This window comes from Pan paniscus, chromosome 16 (genome assembly GCF_029289425.2).
Source record: "Pan paniscus chromosome 16, NHGRI_mPanPan1-v2.0_pri, whole genome shotgun sequence".
Taxonomy (NCBI): Eukaryota; Metazoa; Chordata; class Mammalia; order Primates; family Hominidae; genus Pan; species Pan paniscus.
The window spans coordinates 57,893,617-57,912,675 of NC_073265.2; the positions used below are offsets into that span (position 1 = coordinate 57,893,617).

Sequence of the window (19,059 nt, forward strand, 5' to 3'; positions counted from 1 at the left end):
CCTCTCTCCTTCCAGAATCTCAGCCAGGAAGTCGGCAACCTTTAGACTTCCTGTGCATTCCAGCTCTCAGAGCTGACACCAGGGCCCAGCTTACAGCCTCCGGGAGAAGTTAATCTCAACACATGTAAAGAGAACCAACCAACCCTGAAGTACACACCAGGTGCCAGGGGGCAGGGTGGCAGCCAGGAAATGCTGCAGGTGTTCAGGGGAGGGTAGGTCCCTGGGGATGGGATGGTCAGAGACCCCGTGGGGCCAATTCGTTTACCTCTTGACATCAGCAGCTACACCAGAGAAGGTGCTGACTCCTGCACAAAGACAGCCCCTCCTGAGCTGCCAGGAGGAGATGCTCCTGGCAGTCAGTGTAAATAGGCTGCTGGAATGGCCCCGGATGGCCACCAGGGAGGGCCACATGCCATCCCTCAGCATCGCTGGAGCGGGCTCTCTCTTGGTTGCTAGCAACAGATTCTGTTGACCTTTAGTAATGAGGGAGGCAGGGCTAGAGGGTGACTAGCAGCCAGGCCTCCCAGGCTCCCAGGCCTCTCAGATGCCTGGAATTTCGGAGCTAGAAGGTACTCAGATTCCCGTTATCTTGACTGCTGCAGCGGGGTCTCTGGGATGGTGATGTGAGTGCCTCCTGCACCCGTGGCCCCCATGTGGCATAACTCCTTGGGCGCTATTCATCCACACGGCCCATCTGTGCAGGGTACAGCCTTCATGGTCTTAGCTGGCAGCCCTGACAACTTGGATGTGCAAAGAAGATACAAGTTTGTTTCCTCTGAAGCTTGTCTGGTGTCATCCAGGAGCCCCACCTGGTAGGTAGCAGTGATAAAACGCATTCAGCTCGGTCCAGTAGAGTTGTGATGGAGTCAGCCAGACAGGACTCTTGATTTGCTAACACGGAGAGACAGAAGTTGAGAAACGTCCTCTCTCAACAATTCTGGCTCTTAAGATATTTTGTGGCTGCAGAATCCTATCTTGGATGTTGGAATGTGAATTTTTTTGAGTCCTGCTTTAACAGTCCGAACTCTCCCTGGATAATGGATGTCATTTGTTTATTTTTTAATTTTTGTGTTTTTTTGGAGACAGAGTCTTGCTCTGTCATCCAGGCTGGAGTGCAGTGGTGCTATCTTGGCTCACTGCATCCTCCACCTCCCTGGTTTAAGTGATTCTCGTACCTCAGCCTCCTGAGTAGCTGGGACTATAGGTGCACGCTAGCACGCTTGGCTAATTTTTTGTATTTTTAGTAGAGATGGGGTTTTGCCACGTTGGTCAGGCTGGTCTCAAACTCCTGACCTCAAGTGATCTGCCCGCTTTGGTCCCCCAAAGTGCTGGGATTACAGGCGTGAGCCACCACGCCTGGCCAATAAATGGATGTGAGTTAGGGGAGAGCAGGAAGGTTACACCTAGTAAATGCAGAACAGTGCACTAACATTATTTTTAAAATTACAGTGATCCCCTTTACATTCCTCTCTGACCTCTTCTCCATCTCTCTTCCCTCCGCTTATGGCTTCTGCCTCTGCCACCAACTAGTGGTGCAATGTAGCCCACATTTAAACCCTTCAAGAGGAGGAGCTGGTTGGTTTAGCTGTCACCATTGAGTGTGGGTCACTTCTATGGAGCAGAGCTGTGTGCTGGACAGTCATGCAGAATGCTACACGACCACCTAGAATGAGGCGGCCTCCCTTGTGAATTGGTGGAACAGAGGGCATTGTAGGGGAACTGTTGGCCACAGATCCCAACAAGACTCCTCTTTCCTTGCTGGGTCCTAAATTAACTACTGGATTCTTTTTACAAGGCAGGGAGTGAGAGGTGGAGAACATCATGAGACAGTTATCACGGATGTTTTCAAACAAAAACCCATTGATTTCCTCAGTACCATTAAGTTTAATTTAAAAAAAGTTTCTGCTCTAGTTTCTAGACCCTCAGCTGGTGAGGCCCCTTGAATTGTTTCCAAAGTCCAAGAGGAAATGGTTACTCCAACACACACACACACACACACACACACACACACACACTCCTTGGGGACAGCACAGGGTGGACAGTGCAAAGAATTTATCTCCAAGTAAGCTCTGTGCATGAGGCCTGGTATCTATTTCTTTATGGGCAAGTTGATTTACTACCCTTTTTTATACCCAAAATGATTAGCAGCAATATAAAGAACTTCAACTTCTCCTTTCTCATTTGGGGCACTGAGAGATGGGCTTCCTTTTACTCTAACAGAGATACTACAACGGAGCCAGCAGATCGTCCTTCTCTTCCATGCCATCCCCTGGGTGTAATGTAGATAGATTATCTCTTGGGAAGGGGAAGGCCCATCACCAGTTACCACATTCCCCTGGGGACAGTTTATCAGTCCATCTTTTTTTGCATTGCCAGGTGACAGGGAGCAACGTCTTGGTCTGTGGGCCAGGGGCCAGGCCAGGCACTCTGAACACGGGATCCCGGTTATCCTGAGAGTTGATCAGGGCATGTCACAGGCAGGGAGCCTCAGCAGTGGCAGCTATGCCTGGCATCTCCCCAGCTCAGCCTTTGGCCTTGACTATGAAACAGCCTTTTAAAAAAGTTGCTCAGCCTCACCTACCAAGAAGCCAGAGGCCATGAAGGAGGGTGTGAGAAGTAGGACCTGCTGTGGACAGAGAATAGGGCTGAAAACCAGAAGTCCTGGGTTTAACTCCACCAGCCCTTACTGAGCACTTGGTGTTTGCACGATCTTGTGCATGACAGTCTAGAAATGCAGAAGAAAGCCCTCGAGGGATGCATTAGGCCCAGCTCTTTTACTCACTTGCTGGCTGGCAGGGTGGTTGTCAGGGGCAAACCCAAAGCACTTTGGGTGCAGATTGATTGATAAAATAATCTTTGTTGAGCAGTCACGGTTAGCAAAGCATGTTCACACACAGTAGTATTTCACTGGATCCTCATAACTATCCTAGGAAAAATATGAATTATATCCATTTTTCTGATGGAGGAACTGGGAGGTAAACGGACAGATGCAAAGTCACAGAGCTGAAGCTTCAGAGGGCCTAGTGCTCCTTGCAGTGCCACTTAGGGACCAAAGTCTGGTTCCGGGACCAATAGCTTCAGCATCACCTGGCAACGTGTTAGGGATGCAGATTCTCGGGCCCCACCCTAGACTTCCTGAATCAGAAACTGTGGGCCTCAGCAATCTGTGTTTTCACAAGCCCACCGGGTAATTGTGATGCACCTGCAAGTTTGAGAAGCACTGAGCTGGAGAGTGATACCCAACTGAATCATCTACGTGAACCACCTGGACCACCACCGTGTTCAACCATAGATTCTGATTTGAGTCAAGGGTGGGGCCTGGGATTCTCCATTTCTAACCAGCTCCCAGGTAATGCCAGTGCTATTCGTCCACAGGCAGTCCATTGAACAGCAAAGATCCCAAACAGGAAGCACCTGGTGGGCTTGGTTAAAATGCACATTTCCTAGCTCATTCCCACAGTGTGTGATTCTGCAGGCTGGAAGTGGGGCCCGGGAGCCTGCATTTCCACAAACACTTCAGGTGATTCTGCGGCAGATGACCTGGGGCTCACACTCCAAGGATCTGTTCCCCAGAGCTCGAGCTTGCAGACCATCCACCCTGGCCTCATTTTCAAAGGTTTTCCACTTTCACTCCTCTCCCCACTGGTCTTGAACCACCCATTTGATCCCCTGCCAGACTTTGGGCTAAGGGGGTGCAAGTTGGAGGCCATCTCTGAGCCAGCAGGGCCCTCAGTTCCTCAAAATAGGTCAGGAGTCTGGCACAGACCAGCCTCAGTGGCTGCAAATAGAAACCATCTGTTGGGCCTGTGTTTTGAGCTCCACCGCCCCTCTCTGCCTGGCCAGAGAAACACAGAACTCAGAACCCCAGTGGAGCATGAATGCTTCCCTGAGTGGGTGCTATTCTGCCACCGCCTGCCCAGACAGACTCCCATGGGATCTGCCTGCAGGGGAGGGGTGGCAGCACCAGATTCTACCACCCCCAGGGCAGGAAGCTTGCAGTGTGGACCAGTCATCCAGAGACAAGTCACTCCTCCTCTCTGGGTCTATGAAATGAGAGGCTGGATTTAGTGGACCTGTGAGTCCTTTTCTGCTCTGGCAGGATACGGTTCCTTGAAAGCCTTTTTGTGTCAGGACCACATGGAGGAAAAGTTGGGCCCAGAGGAGGCAGACATTTCCTTTTCCTGGCTCTCTGTGCAGAGTGAATATTGTGGGATCTGGTCCTGCAAATAGGGGGATGGACAAGGTTTGTGATCTGGAGCTCCAACGGGACTCTTGTAGGCCTTGAGGCAAAGAGTTGGGTTGCTCTTCCTTGTCCCTGCCCTCCTATTCCTTCCCTCACTCGTATATTTATCAAGATGATGTTAAGCCCAGTGGTAAGCCTGGAAAAATAAGGAGGAATGAGGTGCAGTCCCTGCCCTCAACAGCAGCCAGGATAATTGAGGAGCAGACAAGTGAAGGAGAGACCTCGGTGACAGCTCTGAATCAGATCCCAGCTCCTCCACTTCAGTGACCTGGACAAACCCAGACGCATCTGGAAATGGGAATAATAATTGTACCTATTTCTCAGGGTTATCTTAAGGACTGCAGGATATAATGAATGTAGAATGCTTAGCTCATCGTAAGCACTAAACACACGTTGGCTGTTGTTGTTAGCGTGATGAGCCAGGAGCAAGGGGAGCACAGCATGGAATCTGGGGGCCTCAGAAGACTTCCCAGTGACCATCCTGGGGGAGGTAGGAAGCTGTCTTGAAGAGAATGAGGCAGAGGAGGCTACAGGCTTCTCCTTACATGTCCGGCCTTGTTCACCAGAGCAGGAAAGGCTGCAGGGATTCAGGGCAGAGGCCTGGTATAGAATAGACCGTGTCTCTGGCTGGGCTTGCATTGGGTGGTGGATGCATGCTGCGTATCCTCCCCTCTAGAGACTGTTGAGAAGGCGCCATCCCAGCCCTGCCTGTTCCCACTTGGCTTAGATCCACTCCCTGATAGCATGAGGGAGGCAGGACAGAGCTGAGTGGCGAGGAGGAATTCCAATTTCCTGGGTGAGAAGAATGAGGGGCTTGCCCAAGGGGCCCTGTGAGTTGGTAGGAGAACTGTCCTGGAACCCAAGAATTCCATGTTTGTCAGAGATGCAGAGAAAGACAGTGGAGTGACTCCAAATCACGGCCTTCCTAAGTCCCTGTACACCCCACCCAGGAACTTCCAGGTGTGGAGGTTTGGATTGATTCTTTTCTTCCAGGATTTAGGACTTTTAGTAGCTAATTGATGACTTTTAGGAGCTAATTGATGTCTTTTCTCCCAGTGCTGTCCAATGCAACACACTGCAGTGATGGAAATGCTCTGTAATCTCTGCTGTCCCATATGGTAGCCACTAGCCACATGTGCCTATTGAGCACTTGATATGTGGTTAGTCTAACTGAGGAGGAGTTTTCAATTTAATTTTAATTAATCTGAATTTAAGCAGCTGCATGTGGCTAGTAGCTACCATACAGGACAGTGCAGTTTTAGCCTACTCTAAGGTGCACAGGCAAGAGCAGATACTCCCAAATGTTGGTTCCACAGATACATGCCTTCACGACACACTCCTCACATGATTCTGATGCATAACCAAGTTTGGAAATGGTCAGGGCAGGGGTCTGAGAGACGCTATGCTGAGAGAAATGGCACAGTTCATGCACCTCCCATTGTCTGTTTGGCTTTCTCATTTTACAAAGGAGGACACTGAAGCCTGGAGTCCACTGGGAATTACTGCCCAGGCTGGCGAGCCCCTCGGGACTGTAGGCTGGTTCCCTCTGCTCCTCCAGTATGGAAACATGTGCTGTGTTCCTCCTGTGTGTCCAGCTTTCCCGGGTGGAGGGGGAACAGATGATCAGCTCTCGGTCACGACCCAGAATGCTTTGGATGAGATGGAGCAGTTGATAACGGTGTCTTTCCTTCATGACAGTGCCATACTATTTTCTCTTGTGTTCTCATGTTCCATCATCATACAGATTCCAGGACCCAGGTCAGTTGATACCCACATATCACAGAAGAGGACACTGAGCCTGGAGAAGGAAGGCGGCTTGTCCCAGGTCACATAGCTAGAGACCAAACTAGATGGAAAGCGCCAGTCTTTCTCTGACAGCACATGACCCAGGAGTGGCTCTGCCACATATCCTGATGGGCTGCCCCATGGGAGCTACCAGGGCAGATCTGAGAGTTCTCCTGGGCTCCCCACATTACACAGCTCTTTCCCAGGGGGCTTCCTCCCAGCCCTTTGATGTGAATGTAGCCACATTGCCCCCTCACCTGAGTCAGAAACTAAAAAAACTGCTCTCTTACATTTTTGTGTTCCACTTAAAAACCAAATTTTGCTCATGTCATCATCTAGAAAATGCACCCGCTGGCCACAATAAATCATTTTTGAGATCCGAGGACAGGACACAATTTGCTTCCATGTGGAGTGTACATAGTGATTATCTCAGAGGGGAGAAAAAGCCATCCTACATTTCTTGAGAGGCTATAAGGGCCATTCAGCTGCAAAATGAATACTTTTTCCTTCCGGGCCCTCCCCATCTGGGAGGGAGACCAGGATGGCCCTGGGCCCAGGGAGAGGCTGCCAGGGAGCAGGCCCAGCAGCTGTGCACATCTGGAATCCAGAACCTCTCCCTCCCTCCTCCTGACCCTCAGCCCAGCCCAGCCCGCCCTGTCCTCCTCCTCCTGGCAAAGCCTGACCTCCCCAAGTAAACATTTGATTATTTGAAGTCAGAGACTCCCTCACAGGAGAAGGAGAGAGGGTAGAGCTAGTGTTGAGCAAGCACCCATCCTGGGCCAGACACTTTGCCAAGCAATTTGTGTTTGGTCACTTCATCGTATCCAGTGAGCTGGATGACATTATTCTCATTTTACAGTTAAGGAAACTGATATTCAGACAGGTTGAGTAGGTAGTCCAAAGTCGTACAACTAACAAGTAGCAGAGCCAAGATAGAAACCACTGGATTCTTTCTGACTCCTAAAACTCTTCCTGCTACAGTTTCTTTACACTTTTGTGTAGGGCCCTGTATTTATGGAGCTACTGGGGAGGGGTAAGAGTTGAGGTGGAGAGGCTGAAGGAGGAGAAGACGTGTATTGTATTGGAAAGAGCAGTAGACTAAGAGTCAGAAGTTCTTGGCTGAAGTCTTGGCTACACCATTTTGATTGCTTGTGACTTTGGACAAGTCTCTTTTAACTCCTCCATGAGCCACACAGACACTCTATGTTGTAAATGGGATTGTAGCACCTGCCTAGTTCTGCCCGCTGGACAGCAGTGGGGCTGACAGAGGTGATGTCTGGAGAGGATCATGACTGCGGGTGGGCTTTTCAGGGTGGTTCTGCAGGCACTGGCCCCTTGCTGATTCTGTGCTGTCAACAGCAAGGGACTCACTAGGCCTCAGCCTGACAGCAGTACTGGGTTCAGAGGTGTTGGTATTCTGGTGATGAGGAGCCTAATGGAGTCAGGGCTGCATGACCAGAAGGAAGAACATGGTAGAGGAAGGGCTCATGAGGGAGGGTAAGGACCAGACCCTCATCCTGTGGTCAGGGCAGCACATCAGCCTGAAAATAAAATGCAAAACCTCAGCAGGCTGAAGTCACAGCCTTGGGGTGAGGTTCCTGAAGGAGGCACCTCCTTATGCTTGACCTTGGCTCTTGCCCCCCTACCATATTGAGAGATGATTCAGCCAGAGTCACTATGAGGCTCAGCTATAAGGGAGCCCTGAACCCAGCATGGAGTGGGGTGGGGCTGTGCAGGGGCCAGAAGGAGTTGGATGATCTGGTAACTTACAAACCACTAACTGGAGAAAGAAAACATGCATATCTAAAGCTTGAAATAAGTGCCAAAAGCATTAATCAGCTCTGTGGGACACCCTAAAAGGAGGCGGCTATTGCCATGTAAGAGCTGTTGTCATTCAGGGTCACAGCAACCCAACTGGGGTAGGGGAATATAAAAGAGGAAGGCCCCCAGCCAGGGTGGCAGAACCAAGGTGGTAGACCCCAAAACTCCTCTCTGTTCCAACATGATGTCTTTAATAAAGTAGAGGAACTCTATTATCTCAGGGCTGGAAGGCGATCTAATTCCATTCACTGTTCCACATCGTCCTTAATCGGAGGTCATCCACCTAAATCTTGAACCCCCCCAGGGATGGGAAGCTCACTACCTATGAAGGTAGCTTCTCTTTCCAAGTTAGGCAGCTCTAACCATTAAGAAAGTCCTTTCTTTTACAGAGTTCAAAACCAATCTTGAAAACCAATCTCAAAACCAATATGTCCCAGTCTTGCGCCTTGTGCTCATTGGTCCTAAAAGATTCAAAGAGAGTGTGTTCTGCTCTCACTAGAATCAGTCAGGGGGAATCTACCAGGATCTGGGCAGGGCTTTAAGGGTAAAGGCAAAGGGCCAGATTTTCAGGTCACCTCTTGGCCGCCCGCACCGATTTCCCTTTGAGGTCTGGGCACCTCCCCTGGTTACAGCCTCGGCAAGGCCTCCTCTCTCTGGCAGAGTAGGGAGGAGTCTTTTCTGTTCCCTGCCTGCACACCCATGCATCTGACCTCACAGTGAGGTCAGCTCCTTAGTAATGCAGGTCCTTCTGCAGACACCCAGCTTTGGCCCACAGTGTGTACTCGTGCCTGGCCTGGCCTTCCAGTCTCTGTCCATCACCTTCCAGAACAAACCCTTGGCACTGGTCAGGTGGCCTCCTCACTGCCAACAGCCAGACCAGATGTGTGCTCACACATTCCCCCTGCCCTCTCCTGTCCTTTCGCATGCTTTACCAAAGCCAAGTAACTGATAATGGAGACATAGTAACCTGAATCAAATCAAGGCCTTAGACCTAACTCTTAAAGTTTACAAGGGATACAGGAACAACTTTGGCATTGCCCTGAAGCATCATGAGACAAATCATTGGAATGTTTTATAAGATGACTGACAACTGACCTGGTATCTTCCAAAAGGCAATGCTATTTAAAAAAAAAAAAAAAAAGGTGGTAGGAGTATTCTAGGTTAAAGAAGGCAAAAGAGAGATCACAACCAAATGCAACACATGAACCTAGGTTTCACTGAATCCTAGGTCAGAAACTAAAATAGCTGTAAAAGGCATCGGGGGGAAATTTAAACACGGGCTGGGCATTACACGGTACTGAGGAATGGTCAGTTTTCTCAGATGCAATGACGGTGATGTGCTAAGGAAATTGCCGTCCTTTGTAGGAAATGCATGCTGAAGTAATGAGGAGGCAGGAGTCATGATTTTTGCAAGTTCTTTTCCTGTAATTCCACAGAAGTAGAAAGAAAGAGAAGGGCTGGGGTAGAGGAGGAGGAGCAACTGGTGCTTGGAGCAGCAAAGTGTCTTTCCCAAGGTCAGTAGGAGTCTGAATGGGGAGCGGAGCCAGGACTGCAGACTCCCAGCTCAGGGTTCTGTGTGAAGACTTACGCATAGGTTCACGTGGAGTGGAGCTCCACGCCCAGGGATGTGGAGCCATTGATCAACAGCAGCCCCTGACCTCCCTTCCCCTGGCCCTTTCAAAGGCCCAGCAGAGAGAATCTCCATGGAGATCCAGTCCCAGCCTACCAGCCACTGTGGAGAGGCCAGCCCAGGCTTGCTGAGAGACAGACACTCTCCATTCTTTCCAGGAAGCAGGCCTGCCTCATTCTAGGGCCTGCCCAGGCCCATCCCCGGGGAACACGCTGAGTGGGAGAACATGCCTGCTCACCCCGAGCCTGAGCGCTGTGGTCTCCCAGGATGCAGCATCCAGCTCAGAAGTGCTAGCTGGGCTGTGGGGGCAACAGGAGATGGGTAAGGAGTCACTCAAGAGACCACAAGTGTGCCCACCAGAGCCTTCACCACAGATGCCTCCTTCCTGTGTCTACACCCTGAGGACTGGGGAGCTGGGGATTTGGGGGAGAGAGGAAAGAAGGGCAGAGAGTGGGAGGAAGCAGAAGGAGCAGGGAAAAGGAGAAGGGGGAGGGTGGACGAGGAAGAGGTGACGTCAGATGGGAAAACAGGCACAGAAACTGCGGGCCGCTGAGCGCTCCACCTGGGGAACCTGGGGTAAGTGTGGACTTTGCCGGGTGGGCTCAGGAGAGCCTATCAGGTCAGCATGTCCTGTGCTGGGCATATGACAGGCAGCTTGGCATTGGCTCCTCCCAAGCCCTTGGAGGTGATGGGGATGATTAGCCACCTTTATTTTTTATTTATTTTTTTGAGGCAGGGTTCGGCACTGTCGCCCAGGTGGTAGTGCTGTGGTGCGACTCAGCTCACTGCAACCTCCACCTCCCAGGCTCAAGCCATCCTCCCACCTCAGCCTCCCAAGTAGCTGAGACTATAGGCGTGTACCACTATGCCTGGCTAACTTTCTGTGTTTTTGGTGTAGAGACAGGGTTCTGCCATGTTGCTCAGGCTAGTGTCTCCAATGCCTGGGTTCAAGCGATCTGTCTGCCTTAGCCTCCCAAGATGCTGGGATTACAAGAGTGACTCGTGACTCACCTCACCCGGCCTAGCCTCTTTTTTTTTTTTTTTTTTTTTTTTTGAGACAGGGTCTCATTCTGTTGCCCAGGCTGGAGTGCAATGGCGCGATCTTGACTCACTGCAACCTCTCCCATCTGGGTTCAAGCAATTCTCCTGCTTCAGCCTCCCGACTGGCTGGGATTACAGGTGCCTGCCACCATGCCTGCTATCCTCTTTAATATGGGAGTAGATGGAGGTGGCATAGAGAGGTTAAGTGATTTGCCCAAGTCACACAGCAGGGTTGGGATTTGAATCTAGGTGTGCGTGGCTTCCAGTCCGGTTCTTGTGACCCTTCCCCTTGTACCCCAGGGAGAGCCTGCGGTGACGTCTGCACTGGGAAGAGCAGAGAACTGGGCACTCAGTCTAGAAACAGGCCTTGTGCAGACCATCCCCGGTCCCCAGCCACGGGCTGTGCTGGGGTTGGCGACAGAACTTGCCATCCCTTTGGCTCCCTGAGCCTCAGGTTCTGGTGGATGCTGAACTGTGTCATCTGTCTCCCCACTAGGCTGGGCTCCCTTCATGGATGGGCTGGGCCTGCCACGAGGCCAGTTACCCAGCAGGTCTCCCCATGGCCTCCACGACTCACCTAGGCTGCCTGGGAAAAGTGCAAACTAGTCTTCAGTCTTTCAGAAGACCCTGGTATCACTTCCTGCCATCACAGAGCAGTGCCCCACCCCCAGGATAGGAGAGGCTAGGGCAAGCTCTTGACTAGGAGCCCAGGGAGAGGCGCCGGCTGTCTGCGGATTCTGAGAAGGTCACTGTGGACTGTGTAGATCAGAGTGAGTCGGGCCTTAAAGGCTGAGGGTTGGCTGCACAGAGAAGACATTCCAGGCTAGAATTGCACAGCAAGGAACAGGAGGTTGGAGTGACCAAGCTCAACACCTCCTTTCTCGTCTGTGGAAACTGTGGCATCGAGAATGTTCTGCATGGAAAAGACAGAGAAATACCTGGTGTTCTCACTTCAGATTAAACTTTTGCCAGGTCCACCAACCACCCATACTGTATTTTTCATACTGTATTTTTCTTTGAATTGATTCACTTTTTAAAACTTAGCCACATTAGCAGTAGTATCTGTGAAATCATGGATTTGGCATGCAAGTTATATTTTTTCTAAAGCAATTTAAAATAAACACATGACTGGCTAAAATTAACTTCATCTCTGTAACCATGTAAAGGACCACCTGGGACCCCACTTTGGGAATAGTTGGTGTCCTGATGAGGAGCCAGTGCTTGGGGAAGGGAGAGCCTTGCCTGCAGTCACATAGTCAGCTTGGGGAGGGGAGGGGAGAGGCTGGCCTGAGGTCACACAGCCTGGGGAGGAGAGGGGAAGGCCTTGCCTGAGGTCACACAGTCAGCCTGGGGAGGGGAAAGGGCAGTGACCCACCAGCCTCCCATCCAGTGCTCCTGCCTCTCCAGCATGACTTTATCCAGACAGTCTGGAGCAGAACTCAGCAGAGAGAGACGGCAAGTGGGACAGGGACACAGCATGGGCAAAGGCAGGGAAGTAGGGAGGAGCGGAGAGCAGGGAGACTGGCCCTGTGGGATGGAGGGCAACCTTGGGAAGTGGAGAAGAGGCCGTGGAGAGGCAGGGGTTGGGGCCCAGAGAGCTGGTGGAAGAGAATTTGCTTGAAGGTGAGGAATCTTCCCTGGGATTCTCCTTCTGGATTCTGAACTTCTTCCTTCAATAAAGAGGAGTTTGTGACTTAGCTCATGGCTTGATTTAAATCAAATGCAGGCCAGGCGGCACGGTGGCTCACACCTGTAATCCCAGCGCTTTGGGAGGCCGAGTCAGATGGATCACCTGAGGTCAGGAGTTCAAGACCAGCCTGGCCAACATGGTGAAATCTGTCTCTACTAAAAATGCAAAAATTAGCTGGGTGTGGTGGTAGGCCCCTGTAATCCCAGCTACTCAGGAGGCTGAGGTGGGAGAATCACTTGAACCTGGGAGACGGAGGTTCCAGTGAGCCGAGATCACACCATTGCACTCCAGCCTGGGTGACAGCCTCGTCTCAAAAACAAACAAACAAAAAGAAAAACCAACAACAAAAAAAACCAACTACAAAGTATATCAGTTACAACAGGCTAGGATATGCTGTAATAACAAATTAACTCCAAAATCTTAGCGGCTTATAACAAAAGTTTGTCACTCGTGCAAAGTCCGCTATGGATTCTGTAAGTGTTCCAAGACAGCAACGCCTCATGTAGTGACTCAGCAATCCAGATTGCTTTAATCATGTGCTTTGTCATCACATGAGACTCTCCAGTTGTGATGGAAAAGTACTGATTCCTGGGTTCCATCCTCAAAATATTGGATTCAGTAGGTCTAGATTGGGACCCAGTAATCAGCATTTCTTATAAATGACATAGGAAGATCAGAGACTTCCCCAACCCCAGATGACTTTGATACAGGTGATCTGTGGGCCACATGCTGAGAAACCTTGCTCCAAAGGGTAATCTGGCATAGGAGGAGTCTTGGATTTCCAGTCAGGAGACCTATGTTCACGGCCCTACTTAGCTGTGTAGCCTTGGACAAGTCACTTAACCTCTCTGTGCCTGATGATATGATGATAATATCCAGGACTCAGAGATTTCTGAGGGTGTACCTGTGGATTAGAAACACTAGAGAATCCGAGGGGATGACAGTGGATGGGGGGTTGCCTTCTTGCACGTGGAGAGACATCTCCCCACCCCACTCCTGCTGTGGGCCCTGTCCTCAATCTTGGTAAACACTGGCCTCTGCTGTCCGCATCTCCCATGCTGAACCGAGCACAGTTCCAGATACTCAGGAGGGAGTCTGTATGTGTTCTTGCTTTGCTCTATCACATGATAGGTTCCTGGGTAGTAAAAGGACCCTACAACCTTTCTAGAAAGTGGGGTGGGCATGTGTACCAAAAGCTCCTATGCCAATCTTTGTTTTTGTAAGACTTTATTAAAAGATGAAACCCACTAGAACGGGCTGGGCATATGAGTGTGCCCTGAATTCTTGGATGCTTCTTCCTTTCCATCTCTTCCTGACAGGGGACCCAGGGCCTGCTCACCTGCTGCACCTCTGAGCTGCAGCTTCCCTCCCCCAAGAGCCCAGCCGAGGCCCTTCATGGCACAGGGCCCAGCCTGACCCTTGTCTCTCCTGGCCCCTCACAGATGTCCTGGCGTCCGCAATACCGTAGCTCCAAGTTCCGGAATGTCTACGGGAAGGTGGCCAACCGGGAGCACTGCTTCGATGGGATCCCCATCACCAAGAATGTGCACGACAACCACTTCTGTGCCGTCAACACCCGCTTCCTGGCCATTGTCACCGAGAGCGCAGGGGGCGGCTCCTTCCTCGTCATCCCCCTGGAGCAGGTAGGTGGCCCCTACCTTCACTCCAGCTGCAGCTCCAGGGCAGAGAGGAGCCCTCCTTGGTCTCTCTTAGGCCTGTTGACCCTACTTCTCTCTGAGTTCCCACCTTTTACTTCCTCATCAAGCATCTAGTGGCTATGCCTTCTTTAGGGTTTTCCTGAGATTCAACAGAACAAGTGCAGGACCTGGATCCAGGAGACCTGAGATCTCTTTCCAGAGCTTGCCTAAAGGTATGCACTTGGACAAGCCACTCCCTTGGTGTACACAAGGTTCCATTCCCTGAGGGAGTGGAACACTCTGATCTCCAAGACCAAGTCTAGCTCTACCACTCTGTGTCCTGAGTGTCCTCTTGGTTTGGAGCCGGAAGGGATGAAGACCCAGCCATAGGTAGTATACATTGAGCATCTGCAAAAATTATACAATTTTTTTTTTTTTTGAGATGGAGTCTTGCTCTGTCGTCCAGGCTGAAGTTCAATGGCGCGATCTCGGCTCACTGCAACCTCTGCCTCCCAGGTTCAAGCGATTCTCCTGCCTCAGCCTCCCGAGAAGCTGGGATTGCAGGCACGTGCCACCACGCCCAGCTAATTTTTGTATTTTTAGTAGAGATGGGGTTTCACCATGTTGGTCAGGCTGGTCTCGAAATCCTGACCTCAGGTGATCTGCCCACCTTGGCCTCCCAAAGTGCTGGGATTACAGGCATGAGCCACTGCACCTGGCCCACTCATTTTTTTTTAATTGCTCTCTACTGAGAGACTGGAAATAATTTACCTTCTTCCCCATCCCCCACCTCCTATCTAAAGATTTTCCCCTTTCTGCAGCTGCTTACATGAATATAACAGATTAAATCTGCAAAACCTAGATCATGAAATTTTTAAGCCATAGCCATTCAGGCGGAGTCCCCAGAGGCCCGTGGGAGGTCACGCGCTTCAGGGAAAGTGCTTGCTGTCAGTCCCACTTGTTTATGGCTGAGTTCCCCCTTCCCAGCCTGACTCATCCCCACTCCCACCCTCCGCCAAATCGCTCAGGGGGAGGAAGAGGTGCATGTGGAAGGAAGCCTTGGGTCTCAAAATTCACTGTCAGCTGGTGGTGGAGGATGGATTTTTCCAGTCTCTCCTACCCACAGTGGGGGAGCACAGATTTGGAAAAGGCTTAGACCAGATCTTCCTCTCCATCAGAGGGGCAGCTGCAGGGACACTGAGGACAGAGCCTGATGCACAGAGAGGTCCAAGGAGCATGCACTTGATGGCGGGAGGTCTGGGTTCTGCCCTTGCCAGACTTGGGACCGTGTGCATGTCACTTCACCTCTCTGACCCTTATTTTCCTGTAATGGTAAAAGCAGGATCAGAAATCCTCCTCTGCCTACATCTGTCATGTTGGCCTTAAGTGAGATAATAGATGTGAAGCTCCTAGTGAACCACACAACATGTTAAGGATGTTTGGTTACTTTTTTGGGAAAGTTATCCACTATGCTGGTCAACTTGGCAAAGGCTCACAGCAGCTCTAACACATTCAGAAGGATCCTCAAATGCAGCTTCCCTTCCCTTCTGAATCAGATGGCCTCCGATCACTGTTGCCTCAGGCACGCACTCAGCTCCATCCATCCAGGCCTGCAGGTCCCCAGGAACATGTGGGCTGGTTCTTACTGAGGCTCAAACCTATCGCCGGCACCCTGCCATGCTCCACTTTAGGCTCACAAGGGTCAACAAGCAATACCTCACATCATGACAAAAATTAATTCCAGATGCATTAAAGATCTAAACATTTAAAATAAGAAAAGCTACAAGTGTATTAGAGGAAAATGGAGTGCATGTTTAAAATCATGCGATGAAGAAAGGCTTCCTAAGAAAGCCAGGGATCCCCCAAATCATAAAGGAAATGAATAGGTTAGAATAAATTTTTAAAAGATAGTTTCTGTACTACAATGAGGCACCTAAACAAAATGAAAACTCAAGCCACATACTTGACTACAATATTTGCAATATATAATAGACAAAATATTCCTGTGAAGAATATATAAAGAGTTCCAGAAAAATTAACAAGAAAAAGAACCCGACCGGGCACAGTGGCTCACGTCTGTAATCCTAGCACTTTGGGAGGCCAAGGCAGGCAGATCACCTGAGGTCGAGAGTTTGAGGCTAGCCTGACCAACATGGAGAAACTCCGTCTCTACTAAAAATACAAAATTAGCCAGGCATGGTGGCACATGCCTGTAATTCCGGCTGCTCTGGAGGCTGAGGCAGGAGAATCGCTTGAACCTGGGAGGCGGGGGTTGTGGTGAGCTGAGATTGTGCCATTGCACTCCAGCCTGGGCAACAAGATCGAAACTCCATCTCAAAAAAAAAAAAAAAAGAAAGAAAGAAGGGACTGCGGCCAGGTGCCGTGGCTCACGCCTGTAATCCCAACACTTTGGGAGGCCAAGGCAGGAAGATCACTTAACCCCAGGAGTTTGAGACCAGTCTGGGCAACATAGTGAGGCCCTGAGACCCTGTTTCTACAAATTAAAAAAAAAAAGAAAAGAAAAAAATTAGCCAAGCATGGTGGCTTGCCCGGAAGTCCCAGCTACTTGGGAGGCTGAGGTGGGAGCATTGCTTGAACCCAGGAATTGGAGGCTGCAGTGAGCTATGATCACTCCCCTGCACTCTAGCCTGGGCAACGGAGAAAGATCCTGTCTCTCAAAAAAAAAAGAAAAAAAAAAAAAGAGTCTGGACATGGTGGCTCACGCCTGTAATCCCAGCACTTTGGGAGGCCGAGGTGGGTGGATCACCTGAGTTTAGGAGTTTGAAACCAGCCTGACCAATATGGTGAAACCCCGCCTCTACTAAAAATACAAAAATTAGCTGGGCATGATGGCATGCGCCTGTAGTCCCAGCTACTTGGGAGGCTGAGACAGGAGAATTGCTTGAACCCGGGAGGCGGAGGTTGCAGTGGGCGAGATTGCACTACTGCACTCCAGCCTGGGCGACAGAACAAGATTCCAGCTTAAAAAAAAAAAAAAAGAAAGAAAGAAAGAAACAAAAGGCCGGGTGCAGTGGCTCACGCCTGTAATCCCAGCACTTTGGGAGGCAGAGGCGGGTGGATCACAAGGTTAGGAGATCAAGACCATCCTGGCTAACATGGTGAAACCCTGTCTCTACTAAAAATACAAAAACAAAATTAGCCAGGTCTGGTGGCGGGCACCTGTAGTCTCAGCTACTTGGGAGGCTGAGGTGGGAGAACGGTGTGAACCCAGGAGGCGGAGCTTGCAGTGAGCCAAGATTGCGCCAGTGCACTCCAGCCTGGGCCACAGAGCGAGACTCCGTCTCAAAAAACAGAAAGAAAGAGAGAGAGAGAGAGAGAAAGGAAGAAAGGCAAAAGATATGAATAAGCAATTCACAGAAGGCAAAATATATATTTTAACTTACTAATTGGAAAAGATTTAAAAGAGTAATAATCATCAGTATTGCCAAAGGTGTGAGAGAGCAGGTGCTCAAATACACTCTTCGTAAGATGTAAATGAGGCAAGTTGGCAATTTCTACTAATATTTAAAGATGCATGTCTACTGACCTAGCAATTCCACTCTAGGAATTCATCCTACAGAAATATTCTCAAGTGTATTTAAAAAATATGTGTGCAGCATTTTTTAGTACTCGATTATTTTTACAAGCCTCAATTTTTAAATTATATTCAATAAAAATAAAGTTTCTCTGTCAAATTGCTTAAACGTTTCTAAACGCTTCCTCTCAATTTCTGTAATGGTAACAAAATGTTTTACACTGTCAGTAGCACTGGTCTAGAATATGATCACACTTTGTAAACACTTCATGGACAGCAGAAAAGAACGTGCTCTTTACAGAGTTTGTCTCTCTATATATAGAAATATGCTATATATATACATATCAGGTGTATTTGATATATATCTTTTTTCAACTTTATTTGTTCACGTGCTGTAATATATTTTATTTAACTTGATTAATCATGGACTCATTGTGACGACTCACACTACCAATTGATTTCTGTTGTTTTCTCTCATTTCAAGAAGTTTTCACTTTACATGAGTACTGAGTGATTGTGTAGCAATTTTATGATAGTGAAAGGTTGGAAACAACCTGCAGGTCCATCATTAAGGAAATGGGGTAAACAAATTAGGGAAGAGCCACACAAAGGGACACTATGCAGTCATTAAAATGATGCTGTAGAGCAGTCTCGTTCTCCAGCGTTCAGTCTCAGGATCACTTTCCACTCTTGATTATTGAGGATCCCAAAGAACTTTTGTTTATATAGGTTATATCTGTCAATATTTAGCATATTCAAAATAAAAATGAAGGAATTTTAAACTATGTATTTATTAACTTGCATAATGATAAGTCTATTTCATGTTCTCCTGAAAAACATATTTTTATTAAAAATAACTTTTTTTAAGACAAAAAAGTTAATGAGAAGAATGGCATCATTTTACACTTTTGCAAATCTCTTTAATATATGTCTGGCTTATTAGAAGACAGCTGGCTGGCTTTGCATATCACACATTATGCAGCCTTTGGAAAACCCCAGTATACACTCAAGAGAGAGAATGAGAGTGAAGTGGCAGACAATGTCTTATTATTGGGAAAATACTTTTGACCCAGTGGACTGCATTAAATGGTCTCAGGGATCTCCAGAGGTCCCCAGACCATACACTGAGGACCAGCGATGCAAAGTAATATTTAACAAGAGAAAACTATTTATATGATACACTGTTACGTGAAGAAATGCAATATACGATTAATCACATTAAAAATATCTATCCCCTGTAATCCCAGCACTTTGGGAGGCCGAGGCGGGCTGATCACCCGAGGTCAGGAGTTCAAGACCAGCCTGACCAACATGGAGAAACCCCGTCTCTACTAAAAATACAAAATTAGCGGGGCATGATGGCAGGTGCCTGTAATCCCAGCTACTCAGGAAGCTGAGGCAGGAGAATTGGAGGCAGAGGTTGCGGTGAGCTGAGATCGCGCCACTGCTCTCCAGCCTGGGCAACAAGAGCGAAACTCTGTCTAAAAAAAAAAAAAAAAAAAAAAAAAAATGGAGACATTCCTGGCCAACATGGTGAAACCCCCGTCGTCTCCACTAAAAATACAAAACTTGGCTGGGCGTGATGGTGCGTGCCTGTAATCCCAGCTACTTGGGAGGCTGAGGCCGGAGAATCGCTTAAACCTGGGAGCCGGAAGTTGTAGTGAGCCGAAATCGCGC

General features: G+C 49.3%; 1 protein-coding gene across 4 annotated transcripts in view; it reads left to right on the forward strand.

Annotated features, from left to right (window-relative positions):
- The window catches only part of CORO2B (coronin 2B), a 209,333-nt gene that overhangs the window by 113,188 nt on the left and 77,086 nt on the right, over positions 1-19,059 (forward strand). For 2 of the 4 annotated variants that reach the window (XM_063596756.1, XM_034939015.3), the window contains one exon: positions 13,653-13,853. In XM_063596756.1, the coding sequence (XP_063452826.1) occupies positions 13,653-13,853 (201 nt within the window). Of the gene's footprint in view, positions 1-541; positions 813-9,967; positions 10,056-13,652; positions 13,854-19,059 lie in introns of those variants that run through there. The other 2 variants (XM_057299940.2, XM_063596757.1) reach the window with 2 other exon arrangements.